Source organism: Cyprinodon tularosa, unplaced genomic scaffold (genome assembly GCF_016077235.1).
Source record: "Cyprinodon tularosa strain WSP-4 unplaced genomic scaffold, ASM1607723v1 ctg172, whole genome shotgun sequence".
Lineage (NCBI taxonomy): Eukaryota > Metazoa > Chordata > Actinopteri > Cyprinodontiformes > Cyprinodontidae > Cyprinodon > Cyprinodon tularosa.
Genome location: NW_024038551.1, coordinates 674,109 through 689,111, shown reverse-complemented (window position 1 = coordinate 689,111; position 15,003 = coordinate 674,109). Strand labels below are relative to the sequence as shown.

Below are 15,003 nucleotides of genomic sequence, written 5' to 3'. Positions count from 1 at the left end.
GTGACTATGCCACTTTCACATGCCCATTGCAGGACAAAAAAGGAATTTTTATCTTGTATTAGGCCCCGTCCACACGAAGTCACACTCTGGCCTAAATTTACAAATTTTTCACCAAACCAGCCTCTCATCCACACGAAGCCGGCGTTTCGGGGGTCTGTAAACAATCTTTTTTTTATTAAGCCTTCAGAGTGGGAAGATTTTGAAACACCGTTTTCGCGTTTCCATCTTTAAGCTCTGACCGCATTTTTTTTCTTACACGCATGCGTCATAGCGTCGCCTCTAAACACGCATGCGCGACACAGTATCACAACAACAATGGCGCCGTACTGTGTTGAATGGTTGCTCACCATCATGCTACTCACCCTGCTGTCGGGCTTACAACAGAATCTTCTTCTTCTGGAATATCTCCAGGAAGAACAGAGCAATATCGACGACATAGTTCAGCACCTGAATTTGACTGAAGCACAAAAATGGACCCGCAGGGCCATTTTCCGGTTTTCCGGTTTGGTTGTTGAATAAATATTACTGCGAAAGCCCAACATTTCGTTGCCTGTTTTCGCCTTTTTTTTTGCTTTGGCACCACAGCGCCACTTACAGGCCTGGCATACATTTTGCAGTGTTTTCATACATTCATGTGGTCGATCACATTTATTTTACGTCTCCATCTTTAAGACAAACGTTCTGGAAAATATTAGCGTTTCATGTTCATTTTGACTTCGTGTGGACGGGGCCTAAATTTCTCTATTTTTATCTCACTTCTCTCCATTTATTCCCCCCCCCCCCCCCTCTCTCTCTCTCTCTCTCTTAGTGAATGGCGGAGTGCATGGACCTTAAGACCAGAGTGTCAGAGTGAGTGGTTTTTGAGTGTTCTACCTTTTCTTCGTAAGGTGCTTTTTTTTTTTTTTTTTTTAAAAGCACCTTCTTCTACATACTGTTTTTTTCTATGCTTAAGTTGATTTTTGGTTGTTCCTCACTGGCGTTGCCGTTGGCGTTTTGGCGTTTTTTGCATCATGCCTGTGGTGGAGGGCGGTGCAGAGTTTGAAAAGTTGACACGTCAGCATGCTGTCAAACTCATACCGACAGAGAATTGTTCAGTGGAGGAGGCAGCCTTAGCCGCTGGAGGAGTGGTGGGTTGTGACAGTGTGAAATCTGCTTCTCGTATGAGTGGAGCGATTGTGATTTTTCTTGATGAAACATCTAAAGTAAATGATTTGGTTGAAAGGGGCGTGGTAATTTATGACACCTTCACGCCGGTTCTCCCGCTGGTTACACCAGCTAAAAAGATTATTATTTCTAATGCACCTCCGTTTATTAAAAATGATCTCCTTGCTAAAGAGCTGTCCCGTTATGGACAACTAGTTTCACCCATAAAGATGGTTTCTTTGGGCTGTAAATCTCCGCTTCTCAAACATTTCGTGTGTCACAGAAGACAGGTTTTTATGATCCCAAAAGACACAGCTACCGACCTTAACCTGTCCTTTAATTTTAGGGTTGATGGGTTTAATTATATGGTTTTTGCTTCCTCCGAGAATATGAAATGTTTTGGCTGTGGTGCAGAAGGTCATATAATCCGATCGTGCCCAGAGAGACTTAAAAACACACGCTTGGTGAATGCTGAACACGGTTCCGCCGAAGCGGGCCGCGGTGCCGCCGTTGCGGAACGCGATGCCGCCGATGCGGGTCGTGGTGCCGTGGGAGAGGGTGAAGCTGTAACTGTTGATTTCATGGCAGTCGGTTCGGGTGTTGACGTTGCTGGAGCTGGGGCTCCGGAAGATCCTTCTGCTGGTCCTGCAGAGGAACAGTGCGATCCTTGATAGACTGTGATCATTCTATTGATGCTGATATCACTGACAGTGAGATGAAACAGGATCAGCCTGTGACTAGTTTTCATGCAGACTCAGGGGAAATAACTGATCAAGTTTTTTGTGAAAGCTTTTGTGATGATGACAGTATGCTCGATGAGGATTTTTTGAAATTGTCCCAAAAAAGGAAAAGTTCTGAGGCTGCAAGCAGCAGCATTAAAGCTCTCAGAGCTAAGAGAGCAAACAAAGCAGGAGATAACAGTTTGGAGTCTGATAGTAGCTTGCCTTTGAGCCAGGATCAACAGAATCTGTATCATCCTGCTGAAATTAAGAAGTTTTTACAAATAACAAAAGGGCTGAGGGTTAATGTGGAGGAATATTTTCCAGATTTAAAACTGTTTGTTGAGTCCTCTCGGCCTTTAACAAAGAAAACTGGACATCTTGTTGATGACGTGTTAACAGATCAAGAAATTTATCGCCTAAGGAAACTGATTTTGAAAGTCAGAGCCCAAGCAACTACTGCTGATGAAGATGAGGATATTTAAAGAAACGTTTTATGTTTCTTTGTGCTTTTTCTTTTGTTTCTTTATCTCTATGTGTGACTTCAAAATAGGCACCTTAAATGTAAATGGTGCCAGAGATGCAGTGAAAAGGGCCGAGTTCTTTAGATTTATGACTCTAAAGAAAATTGATATAATGTTGATTCAGGAAACGCATAGCACTGTTGATAACGACAGCGATTGGAAGAAGGAATGGGGAGGGGAGGTTTTTTTCAGTCACAAATCGAGTCGTAGTGGCGGTGTGGGGATTTTGTTTTCTAAAAGATTTTTGCCTATCTCTTGTGAAACAGAAGAGATAAGTAAAGGTCATTTATTGAAAGTCAAAGCCAAATATGAACACGTGAATCTAGTTTTTCTTAATGTGTATGCTCCAACTAAAGGAACTGATAGAATGATTCTACTGAACATCTTAGGGGACACTGTAAATGATTGTAGTGATAATGATTATTTGTTTTTGTGTGGTGATTTTAATTGTACTGAAAATCCTTCACTTGACAGGAACCACTTAGAGCCTCATGCTGAATCCTCTCGGAGGCTTAGGCAGATGACTACAGCCTCTGATCTTTCAGATGTGTGGAGAGCTTTCAACAGAAATCAGAGACAGTATACATGGTGTCATTCTAAAGATAATATTTAATCTTTAGCAAGATTAGACCGTGTATATGCATTTAGGCATCATCTGAATGTATTTAAGAATTGTCAAATAATTCCTGTTAGTTTTTCTGATCACTGTCTGGTTTGTTGCTCTGTATTTTAAAAAAATGTTCGTTTACAGAGTGTCTACTGGCATTTTAATACCGCTCTTTTAAACGACAGAGCTTTTAGGGAAGCTTTTGAGTGTTTTTGGCTCAGTCATAGACAATCAAAATCTTTATTTTCTTGTGTCCAACAATGGTGGGATTATGGTAAATGTCAAATTAAGCAGTTGTGTCAACAGTTCACTCGCAATGTCACTAGAGACATAACTAGATCTATGAAAGACTTGGAGACTCAGATAGTAGAGCAGCAGGGTTTGGCAGCATCTACAGGAAATCGAGGGTTTTTAGATTCCCTCAAAGCTAAAAAGGCCGTTCTGGCCAACCTGTTGGGCACAACAGCAAAAGGAGCCCTGGTCAGATCACGCTTCCTAAGTGTAACAGAGATCTGGATTTGGTCTTGAAAAAAAAATGGACAAAGAAAGATTGTTCACTCCCTAAAGACTGACTGTGGTTCTACTATCTCAGGTTCTTCTGAGATCAGTAAGTTTGCTGCCAGTTTCTATAAAGACCTTTTTAAGAGTGAACATTTGCTGAATCCAGATGTGAGCGATGGTTTCTACGAAGGACTTCCTCAGGTGGATGCTGAAGCCAATCAAAAACTGGAGGCTCAGGTCACACTGCATGAATTGCATGCTACCTTGATGAGCCTAAAGAATGGTAGATCCCCTGGCATGGACGGTCTTCCTGTTGACTTCTACAAGTCCTTCTGGTCTGTGATTGGTGAGGACTTGCTGGACGTGATCACAGACAGCCTGCAAAGAGGTTGGCTGCCTCTGAGCTGCAGACGGCCAGTCGTTACTCTGCTTCCAAAGAAAGGAGATTTACAGGATCTAAGGAACTGGCGACCAGTCTCTTTACTCTCTACGGACTACAAGATATTTTCCAAAGTCTTGGCTACCAGACTTAGAGAAGTTATGTCTACAGTTATTCACAGAGACCAGACGTATTGTGTGCCTGGCAGGTTGATAAGTGATAACGTCACTTTAATCAGGGATGTTTTGGAAATCTCCAGCTCATTGGCTGTGACGTCATCCTGGAAAAAAACATCAGCTGTGCTGCTTCTATCAACACCCTTGTTAATAGATGTTGGAGATCGGCCTGTTTTCCAGTGTGGTCCTGTTTCTCTGACCGTGACTGAGTGGATGTGCTCTCTTCGTCCTCTGGCATGGGAGCTGCCTTGGGGCTCGTCTGCCTGGCTGTGTGTTTCCTGGACGGGGCCGCCTTTTACAGCTGCTTTTTGTATCTCTGCTTCTGTCTCCTTGAACCCCAGTCGGCCTCGGCAGATGGCCGCTCACACTGAGCCTGGTTCTGCTGGAGGTTTCTTCCTGTTAAAATGGAGTTTTTCCTCTCCACTGTCGCTACAAGCATGCTTAGTGTGGGGGATTGTATTTGAGTCAATGAGTCAATGCAATCAACTGGTTTTCCTTAGATAGAAAACTTTGTATCAATTTGACTGTATGATCTGGTTGAACTGTAAAGTGCCTTGAGATGACATGTGTTGTGAATTTGGCGCTATATAAATAAACTGAATTGAATTGAATTGAATTGGGAATAGATATTGGTCTGATTTCTATAGATCAAGAAAAAGCTTTTGACCGGGTTGAACACCAGTATTTGTGGCAAACTTTGGCTGCTTTTGGTTTCAGTCCTGGTTTCATAGCTATGATCCAGGTTTTATATCATGACATTGCGAGTGTACTTAAAATAAATGGAGGCTTAAGTGCTCCTTTCAATGTTTCAAGAGGTGTGAGGCAAGGCTGTTCTTTATCAGGGATGCTTTATTCTTTGGCCATTGAACCTTTGCTTCATAAGCTGAGGAAAGATTTATGTGGTGTTTCTATTCCTGGGTGTGATGTCTCTTTAAAATTGTCAGCTTATGCTGATGATTTAATTGTTTTTGTAAACACACAGGAAGATACTGATGTTTTAGTCAATACTGTTTTTCATTTTGGTTGTATCTCTTCTGCAAAAGTAAACTGGAGAAAGAGTGAGGCTATAACTGTAGGAAGTCGGTTGGGGGATCAACTCGGTCTGCCTGGAGGCTTAGTGTGGAAAAGGGGTGGCCTTAAATATTTAGGTGTGTTCTTGGGTAATGAAAAGTTTGTGCAAAAAAAATTGGGAAAATGTTTTGGATAAAGTTAAGGGTCGACTCTTGAAGTGGAAGTCGATTTTACCTAAAATGTCATATAGAGGACGAGTTCTTGTCATTAATAACCTAGTTTCTTCCACCATGTGGCACCGGCTGATGTGTGTTGATCCTCCAGTTTCTCTTTTATCAAATGTTCAAAGGGTTCTGGTAGATTTTTTTTGGGATAAACTTCACTGGATTCCTCAAAGTATCCTGTTTTTGCCGAGAGAAGAAGGTGGTCAAGGCCTGGTCCACCTGGCCAGCAGAGGTGCTGCTTTTCGTTTTCAGTTTATTCAGAGACTGCTCACAGGACCTGCAGATCTGGTGTGGAGGAGTATATCTTGCTGCATTCTTCGGAGATTCGGTGGCATGGGTCTGGATTTGCCTCTCTTTCTGATGGACTCTAGCAACTTAAACTCTTCTCTTTTTCCAGTTTTTTACAAGAGTATTTTCTCTGTGTGGTCTTTGCTGAGGAAGGAGAGACAACAGCAGGCTGAGTCTCTACACTGGCTGCTCCAGGAACCGGTTCTGTTTGGGAGTTTGTTGGATTTTCCTACTTGGGGGGCAACAACCTGCCCCAGACTGCTCCACACTGCAAAAGTGTATTGCCTTGGGAGGGTGGTGGAGCTGGCTGGACCTCGGCTGGATGATCCTGTTAAGCTCGCTGCCTGTTTGGGAATAAAGTCTGTTCGATTTGTCGGCCAGCTCTTGTGCTACTGGAAGCACAAGTTAAGTGACCATGAGTGTCCACTTTTGGCTGATTATCATGAGGGTTCTGTGTCACCAAATCACTTGGATCCTTTTCCATCCTTCAAACTGTTTCCTGGAATAAAGAACTGCTCTGGCCCTTTTTTGGATTCAGTGAACAATAAAGGAATCTCCCTGGAAGGAGCTTCTGGAAAAGTTTTCTATAGAATGATTGTTAAAACTCTCAATCAACACAAACTGAATGGACGCAGTGACACAGTATGGAGAACTCATTTCTCCTTAAAACCTGAATTCAAGCCTGAATGGAAATCGTTGTATAAGCCTCCACTAACGAAAAAACATGCAGATTTACAATGGAGAATCCTTCATGGTATTGTAGCTGTTAATTCTTTTGTGTCTGTTATTAATCCTTCTGTAGAAGATAAATGTCCATTTTTTGAACAGAGAGAAACAGTGTTTCATTGTTTTTCTGACTGTGTTCGTCTGTCGGCTCTTTTTGTGCTTTTGAGAACTATTTTCAACAGATATGGTGAAATGTTCACTAAACATGGATTTATTTGTGGTTTTAGATTCACACGCCAAAAAAAGAGCAAATGTGAATTGATTAATTTCTTGTTAGGACAGGCAAAAATGGCCGTGTAAATAAGTAGAAAGAGGAAGGTGGTGGAAGATTTGAATATTGACTTGGTTTCTTTGTTTATTAACTTGGTGAAGTCTAGGCTAATACTTGAATTTAATTTTTACAGATCAGTTTCAGATTTAGATACTTTCTGTCACATCTGGAGTTATGGGAAAGTAATTTGTAGTGTGGTAGGAGGAGAACTAATTTTTGGAAAAGTGTTAATGTAATATATTCTTTGGTGTTTGTTTCTTGTTGTTGTTTTTTCTGTTACATAGTTTGTGATACTATGTCAATTTATTGATAATAAATGAGTTGTTAAAATCTCAAATCTCTCTCTCGCTGTCCATTCAATGTGAAATAACTCCAAAGAAATTTATAACAAAGTTCCCGGGATGGCAGATGCCATATTGGTACTCGGATGACCACCATAAGAGCTATACTTACAGGACATGTAAAAAAAAAAAAAAAAAAAAAAAAGGTTAAATAAAAATGTTCCTCCTTTTTGTCACTGCATGCATGCTCAGCGCGAGAGATTGCTGCAAAGTCAACAATGCAAGCCAATATCTTCTGTCTCTACCTGCTCACCCAGGAGAAGTGTCATGATTGGTTCAGAGAGGCCCAATATGCAGAACACCACGGAGACGGAAACTAGAGTAAAAGTTTAACAATGTTTATTGTACACAAGCACATGGAAATATGTCAGGTACTGGTTCACGTCTGGGGATCTGGTTCACAGGATACTGAAAGGGAGACAGTTCAGTTAGCCACGTAGCAGAAGAATGTGGAGATGTTATCTTCTTAGATCTACCTTGAAGAATCCGGGTTTGGCTTTGAGAGAGGCACTGTTGGGTCCAGAGACTGTTTGATTCAGCAGAGTTCAGTTTCAGGTTCAGCGTCTTGCATCTAACGTTAGGACAGACCTTGGCTTTCCAGCTCTTAGTCCAGAGCAGCATGGGTATCCAGAGAAGGTTCTTCAGGTTTGGCTCAGAGGGCAGGTTCGACAGGTTAAGCTCATCCAGAGGTTACAGGACAAAAACTGGTTTCCTGTAGGCAGAGACAAAAAGGGAATTAGAATCCAACTAGGAGACTAGAAGCAACAAAGAATTCACAGAGGTAGTGAGGCTCAGGTGCTAACCAAACTGGATAAACACTGCAGCGTTGATGCGAGGTCTGAGGACTGCTTATATGGTGGAGGATCCTCCTGATGATGAGATGGGCTTCAGGTGTGTCGAAGGCTCAGCTCAGGAGGATCCACAGCGAACTCTGCTGGAGAAAGGTGGTACAGCTCCAGATCCCAACAAGAAGAGAATTCTGTAAAGTCAAAAACTGGATGCAATCAGCTTTTTTCCTTTAAACCTATAGTGTGACTGAATTAATTACTTCTGTAAAGAGCCTTCAGATAACATGTGCTTGAAATTTGAGAGAATTTAACTTTTTTTTTTCCTCTGCACCACAGATGTCAAACATCACAGACCAATGGAAAAGCACCATGGCCAAGATCTTTGAGATGCTGGATGATCAGCAGTACAAGGAGATGGTGGAATTCTTTAAGAACAATAAAGGTCCCTCACAGACAAGGGTCACTGAGATGTTTAGGAAAGAACTTCCTAATAGGCTCATTAAGAAGTTTGGCACGAAGGGATCCATCTTCTTCATCAATAAAGCAATGCAGGCAATAACAATTAACTCTGATGTCCATGACCTGCTGCGTCCCTTTGTGGAACAAATGCGAATAAACCAAGAAAACCAGGCAGAAGGTGAGTTCCCACTTATTGGAGCTGTAGAATGTATCATGGCCAGGGCTGATCCTTTATGATGTTGGTTAAAATGTTTCTATGAACTCCTGACTTCCTGTTTCTGAGGAGAACAATGAGAAGATCCATGGTTGGTGGAGGTTTCTGGGTCCACATCAGAAGCTGTTGATGGTGTTTTTTACACCAGCTGAGCTTCATGGTCAGGTTAAGATCCTCCATCCTTCATGTTGGTCAGTAAATACTGTTTGCATTTAGTAGCTTCAGTAACAAATAGTCAAAGCGATCTCAGGATATATTCTCCATCATGGTTGAAGATTCTGGTCCTCAGCACCAACTTCATGGTCAGACAACACCATAGCCCAAAAAGAAACACTTTAGCAGAACCTCCCCCTGCTCGTAGCATGGTGGAGGTGCCCACACTGTGGGGTGTGGTTAGGGTCACTGTAGGACTTTTCTGCTGATGTTCTGAGCTAAGTGAAGAGAACATCTCTGGAACTCTACAGATAACAGGAAGAGAGGCCTATTTATCAGCTTCACACATGTTCTAACGGGTCTCTGTGGGTCGGGTTCATCCTGACTGACAGAGACACAGCAGTGCTGAGAGGAACTCTGATGAAAGCTGCTTGTTTTTACCTTAAGATCAATGAAACATCTCAACATATTTTATTTCACTTACAGGTGCAGAGACCAGGAGCCATCACGAGCAGGTTAGCCCTTTAAATGTTTAATGATGTTGACGGAAATGCTTATTTTGGGTCATTGGTAAAAGTTTCCAAATATGATAACGGAACTAAAGCTGTTCTGTTAAAATCCGATGACCCAATTCAGGAGAAAACCTGATGATTTGTTTTTGCTACACAGAATCAAACTGTTTAGTAAAATCCTTTCAGTTTTCTGCTTTTCGGGTTCACCATTTTATATCTTGGTTTGAGTCAAAGAGGATTTTTTTACCAGCTCACTCACTCTTTTTTTAATACTTTATATGTTGAAGCAGAACCACCTGATGAAGGATGAGGTCACATAACTGAACTGTTGGTGACAAAACTTCCAGATTTCAACTTCTCTGACTGAACATCTAAACCAGACATTTATTAACACTATAAACAAATCATCTCTGTATATTCTACCTGTTATTATTTTTATAGTGAGTAAAAACTGAAAATAGGAAGATGTGTGTGTGTATGTGTGTGGGGGGGTGTTCTCCTTCTGGTAGAACAACAGCTGTGTGGATTCTTCCTGACCCAGCTCCCTCAGCAGCTTCTCTTCCTGTAAGAAACAGAATTTAGAGAACATTTGTTTTTCTAGGCCATTTTTCATCATTACAGTTTTTAGGTTATTTTCTGTTGAGGTTGACCACCGAACCTGAACAAGGCCATTTAGGCTAAGGAACTAGATCCCTTTAGGTCCTGTGAACAGATTTCTGATTCTGTTCCACTTCTAATGTTAGCTCTTGTCCCATTAGTCATTTAAACACACTAAATTTAACATCTCCATTATCTCCTCAAACACCATTCCATTGTTATTAATGGTGTCCTTTTGTGGCGCAATTGTTAGTGCCCATGTAGTCCCGGGGAAGACCCGAGTTCGAAACCTAAACAAAAATTGGCTTCGTTGGCAGCATGTCAGTCTCATAATATGAAGGTCTTAAGTTCAACCTTCACATGGGGCATTTGGGGGAGTGTTGGCCTTGTGGGATAGAGCATTGCCCTTGTTCCGTGAGAATGGTCCAAGTACCCATTTTGATCCCCACAACCTGCACTCTGGGTTCCTGAGCAAGACCCTTAACCCCACACTACTCCCTGGGCACGCACAATGGCAGCCTACTGTTCCCCAAGGGGATGGGTTAAAGAGGTAAATTTCTCCAGCGTGAGATCAATAAAGTTCCATTATTATTACAGTTACCCCATAATGTGCTATGACGTTGAACAGGTTTATTGATAAAACAAGCGGGGGTTGGATTCAGGAAACACAGTGTACTGTTGAATCGGTACTGGAAGAGGGAAGTATCAGTGGTTAGTTCAGGATCCGTGGGAACTTTGAACGATGACTTGGAGAGACAGAGGCTCTGTTCGAAAACCTAGGACGCATCCTTAGAAGACCGGATTCGAAGGCTGATTACGTCATAGCGCGGCGCCGAGGTCTGGTCGGATTCCAAGAGTCCTCGTTATGCGGCCTTAAAATGCGTCCTTCTTTTTGCCCGATTTGAAGGACGGGTCCGATGTATCCTCGGTATTCTTGGATATCCCAGGATTCATTGCGAGACCAAGCAAGCTGTGATCAGAGGAAAGGTTACTTGGCGCCGAACAGTGGTGAAAATTGGAAGTTCAGTTTAATATAATACAACTCTGTGAATAGTTCCGTCTGAAATGAATTAAAATAGTTGTTTTAATGGTTACTGAGTCATATATGTGGCTGTAATGTTTGGTTTATCTAAAGGTTTTAATCTGTTACTGTGTAAATGGGTTTGGCTGTAATTTAAGGACAGATACTAATATATTTGCAGGGTGGGGACTATAAATCTGATAGGATTTTTATCTTTTTATTGCTATTTTGCACAATATGCTTAACTTTGTATTTTTTGTTGTTGAATATTAGAGATTTTGCAGATATATTTTTTGTAAATATATTGTTTAGATTTACTTATATCTTTCTACCCCTTTTATAGAATAGAATAGAAAATCCCTTTATTGTCCCACAATGGGAAGATTTACAGCAGCAGAAAGATTATTGAAAATGGTCACACAAATGTGGACCTTAGAAAAATGTATAAGAATAACATAATAGGGAAGAGTTAAATATATAAACAATAAAATACTGTAAAGTGTTTTAACAATATAAAACTGGGGAATAAATAACCAATATGCGGTAATGCTTTCCCGGCCTAAATGGGTTAAAATCTAACTTTGATGTGAAATCTTGAATGTAATCAGCTTCAGCTGTTATAAGAGAAACAAAACCAGATCCAAAGATTTTAGGTTCTGGTAGAGGGAGATCCAGAGTCCTGGGCTGCAGCTGAAGGAAGGTCCTTTTGGTTTCCAGCAGGTTCTGATCTGAGAACCGTCATGATGTATTTAAGAGATCTGACCCAAAATGCAGAGAACAACTCAGAGAGACAAGGGAAAAGTTAAACAAGTTTATTTGAATGAACCATGGAGGTAAACAGAGAAAACAGGACTTACGTTGTGGAGAAAACTTTCTTTCCAGAATCCAGTGTTGTGTGGGTTAATCAGAGGGAGTAGCTCGTTAGAGGGCGGACAGGTTTAGACTTGGTTGGTTTCTGAGGCAGTATGGAGCGGACTGTAACTTGAAATCCAGGAGGTCTTGAACGCAACTTGTGGTAGTTAATCCCCTGCTCAGTGTGAGACTCAAACAATCCTTCTAGGGGAAGAAGGCCAAAAACATCCAGCTTGCAGGATGGCTTCCTGCTGAAAGGCAAAGACAAAAAACACAGTTAGACTCAGAGAAACAGAGACTCAGTTAGACTCAGCTAATCTCAGCTTGGCTAGAGTACCCAAAACTGGCAAACACTCTAGGGTCGAGGTAGTGACAGTCCACCTCTGAAGTAGTCCTCAGTGATGAGCCAACCAGCCGCAGGTGTGCCAGAGGACCAACGAGAACAGGGCACCACCTGGTGGTGGAGGAAGAGAAAGACACAAAAACACAACCCACACAAACTGGATTCCTAACAAGAACAGATTATCTGCACTGACAGAAGAATCCATCCACCTTTCTGCCAATCAAACACTTTATCTTCTGTGGGCTTTGAACTTGTGGTTTCTGCTTTTTACAGACTGGTTTAGCTGTAGCAGTAAAGCCTGAGCAGAAGCAAGATGGAGGATCTGGAGTCACTCAAAGTCCACAGGTAGAAAAATATCTCAGGGTCCTTTTCTGTAACTACTGACTAAGTCTGCAGAGTTAACTTCTCATTCAGCAGCTCATTAAAAAACATATTCTTCCCAGTAACTCAGGTCTGAAAGTAAAAAGCCTAGGATTATTTACAGATATGTATACCATATTTATATAATGTTCAATCACAGTACAAATCTAGATGAATTTCTTTGTTCTGATTATTCTGGCTTAATTTATTTATTTTTTTTGGGGGGGTTGCCTATCCTTTTATAGAATGTAAGTATAGAAAGTACACTATTTCCCCAATTTGGGACAATAAAGGGTTTTTCTATTCTATTCTAAAGCATATGTAAACCTAAAATTTTACATCACAGAATCTGCAATAATAAATCAGACTAAAAAGTTTTATTTGACAGAATCAATGAGTGAGCTGCTGAGCAAATTTTTTTTTGCAGAAGACAGTTTTCCTGACTGACTTCCTTCACAGGAAGGTGAGACGCTGGCTGTTCACAGAGAGCTGTATCTCAGCTGATAGATGGAAAGTTGAAGGAAAAGATGGCAAAGGAATTATATAAATCCCTGCAATCACTAAGGACACATCAGAAGAGCTATAGCTACAGGTTCCCACAATCCTTTGCGGTACAGGTCATATAAGCACAACCAGCCTCACAGAGTTTAACAAATACATTAGTTCTTCACGTGTTCTCTGTGTGACACATGCTAATATGTGTGGGTTTTTTAATGGAGAGCTTCAGCTGTTTAGTAAATGTGAGGAACTTCTGTTTTCATGGTTCTTTTTTTTAAAGCTGAGGTCCTGATTTGACGTTGCCGTCCTGTAATGACCATAAAGTCAGTCTGGATTTCATTATTTATAGTGTCTTTTATTAATATAGAAACTTTGCAACATCTCTCACTATTTCAGCAGGACCCAGAGAGAAAGGTGGAATCTGGCATACCAGTTATAAGAAGTGACAGACAATTACTGACAATATATTTATTTTAAGCTCTGAAAATCAATGTACATGTACAAATGCATACATGTATTTGCTTATAAAGCAGTCAGTGTGTCTGTGTAAGAGAGACGGTAAACACTCATGCCATCAAATCTTTGATATATCCGTGTTTCTTTGTTCTCAAAGCAGCAGTTTTTTATAAATATTACTGTAAGCAGCTGATTGCCATGAACAGATTAGCATTAGCACAGCCACAGGATCTTGTCTAACCCTGCTACTCATTTCTGGTTGAAACAGATGCTTAGAGCGAGCTATTAAACATGTACAGTGGCCAGATAACTGTTAAAATATAAATTTCATACATTCAAATCTAGAAAAAATGCTGTACATTAAATAAAGCCACAGTTTTTAAAGCCACCCTCTTGAGTCAAGTGTAAATTTAAACTATAAATGTAGATTAGAACAAGAGTGTCAAAATATATTCATAAGCAACTGAAATGTAATTTTAATAACAGACTGTGATTAGGAAGTCATAAATAATTGTGACAATCATATCAAGTAACTAGTTGAAAAGATAACGGACAGATTATTTCACAGAGTTGCAGTTAGAAGTATAGTATATGACAGACAAGCATCTCACCTTTGCTGAAGAGGAAATGAACAGGTAAGGCTGCTGTTCTATGGTCCAAAGACCAACGTTTCCATGTGAAAGCAAAGTTTAAATGTATTATTTTACATTAGGGTCTAGAGGAAAAGCAGATAGGCACATAATACAGATTATGTCATAGGATCAGTCTTTTTCTTCAGATAAAGTCACATATCTAATCAACTTTTCGATTTTCCAGAGAATACGTCCTAACATGGTGAGTAGAATTATCGGTTTCATTAACAGAGTATTTCACCTTTTAGTTCTTTATGTGTTTTTGAATTCTGTTCACCTGTGATCTGATTTCTATTCAGAGGAAATCCATCAAGGATCTGAAGGCCAGTGGTGACCTGTTTGGAAAAGAGAAATATCCAACCATTCAGGAAGGCAGCTTCTATACCCTCAGAGAAGTTCTCATGGATCAGAAGGAGAACATTCTCAAGGTTACAGAAAAGAATATGGAGTTGAAAGCCGAAAAACTTCTCAGTCCAGTTTTCACCATCAGAGAAGTAACACGCTTTGAAGACAAAAAGGAAGTGAGCGTTAAAGGCACCGTGAAGGAGGTAAGGAGGTCCATCAGACATCATATAGCTCTGCTGGTTAGATGTCTGCTGAAGTTTGGTGCTCATGTTCAATATGCGGTCACTGGAGGCAAACTGTTTGAGACTGTGTATTTAATGTGACCTTAACTCTGAATGAGTTATAGCACCATCTACTGTCCTGGTAAACATCTCCAGATACACTTAAGAAATATTTGAGATTTACACAAAAAATGAATCAAGTTAAACATAAAAGAAAACAAATGGACGTTTTAGACAGTCTTTAAAATGGTAATAAAAAGACCAAAACATTGCAGCGATGTAAAGCTGACATGTTTTGGTCTTTAAACATTAGAAAATAGCACCAACATTGGGTTTTAATAGAAACTCATCATGGTTAATTATAACACTTAAATCTTCTGGATCAGTGACTAAAAGGGCTGAAGAGGAGCTGAGTTAATCTCCCATCATGCATTTTGAGCATGTTAGATATCTGCAGACAATCTGGCTTCCACAGGATGGGTCCCATTGGTAAAGGTTCTGGTAATGTGTTCTGTTGAGAACCATGATGGCAATTTAAGGTTTATGAAACAGGGATGTTTCCTAATTCAGTGGTTGCATCCTGACGACTCCAAAAACAGTGAAGGCCAGAAGTGATCAGCTGCTAACGGACATTCTAGTCCT

At 40.7% G+C, this 15,003-nt stretch overlaps 1 protein-coding gene across 1 annotated transcript in view; it reads left to right on the top strand.

Annotated features, from left to right (window-relative positions):
- LOC119781157 overlaps positions 1 to 15,003 on the top strand; it is a 30,245-nt gene that overhangs the window by 8,670 nt on the left and 6,572 nt on the right. Inside the window, exons 2-6 of the mRNA XM_038281537.1 lie at positions 8,035 to 8,335; positions 9,011 to 9,039; positions 12,123 to 12,194; positions 13,980 to 13,997; positions 14,095 to 14,343. Coding sequence (XP_038137465.1) covers positions 8,035 to 8,335; positions 9,011 to 9,039; positions 12,123 to 12,194; positions 13,980 to 13,997; positions 14,095 to 14,343 — 669 coding nt within the window. The remainder of the gene's footprint in view (positions 1 to 8,034; positions 8,336 to 9,010; positions 9,040 to 12,122; positions 12,195 to 13,979; positions 13,998 to 14,094; positions 14,344 to 15,003) is intronic.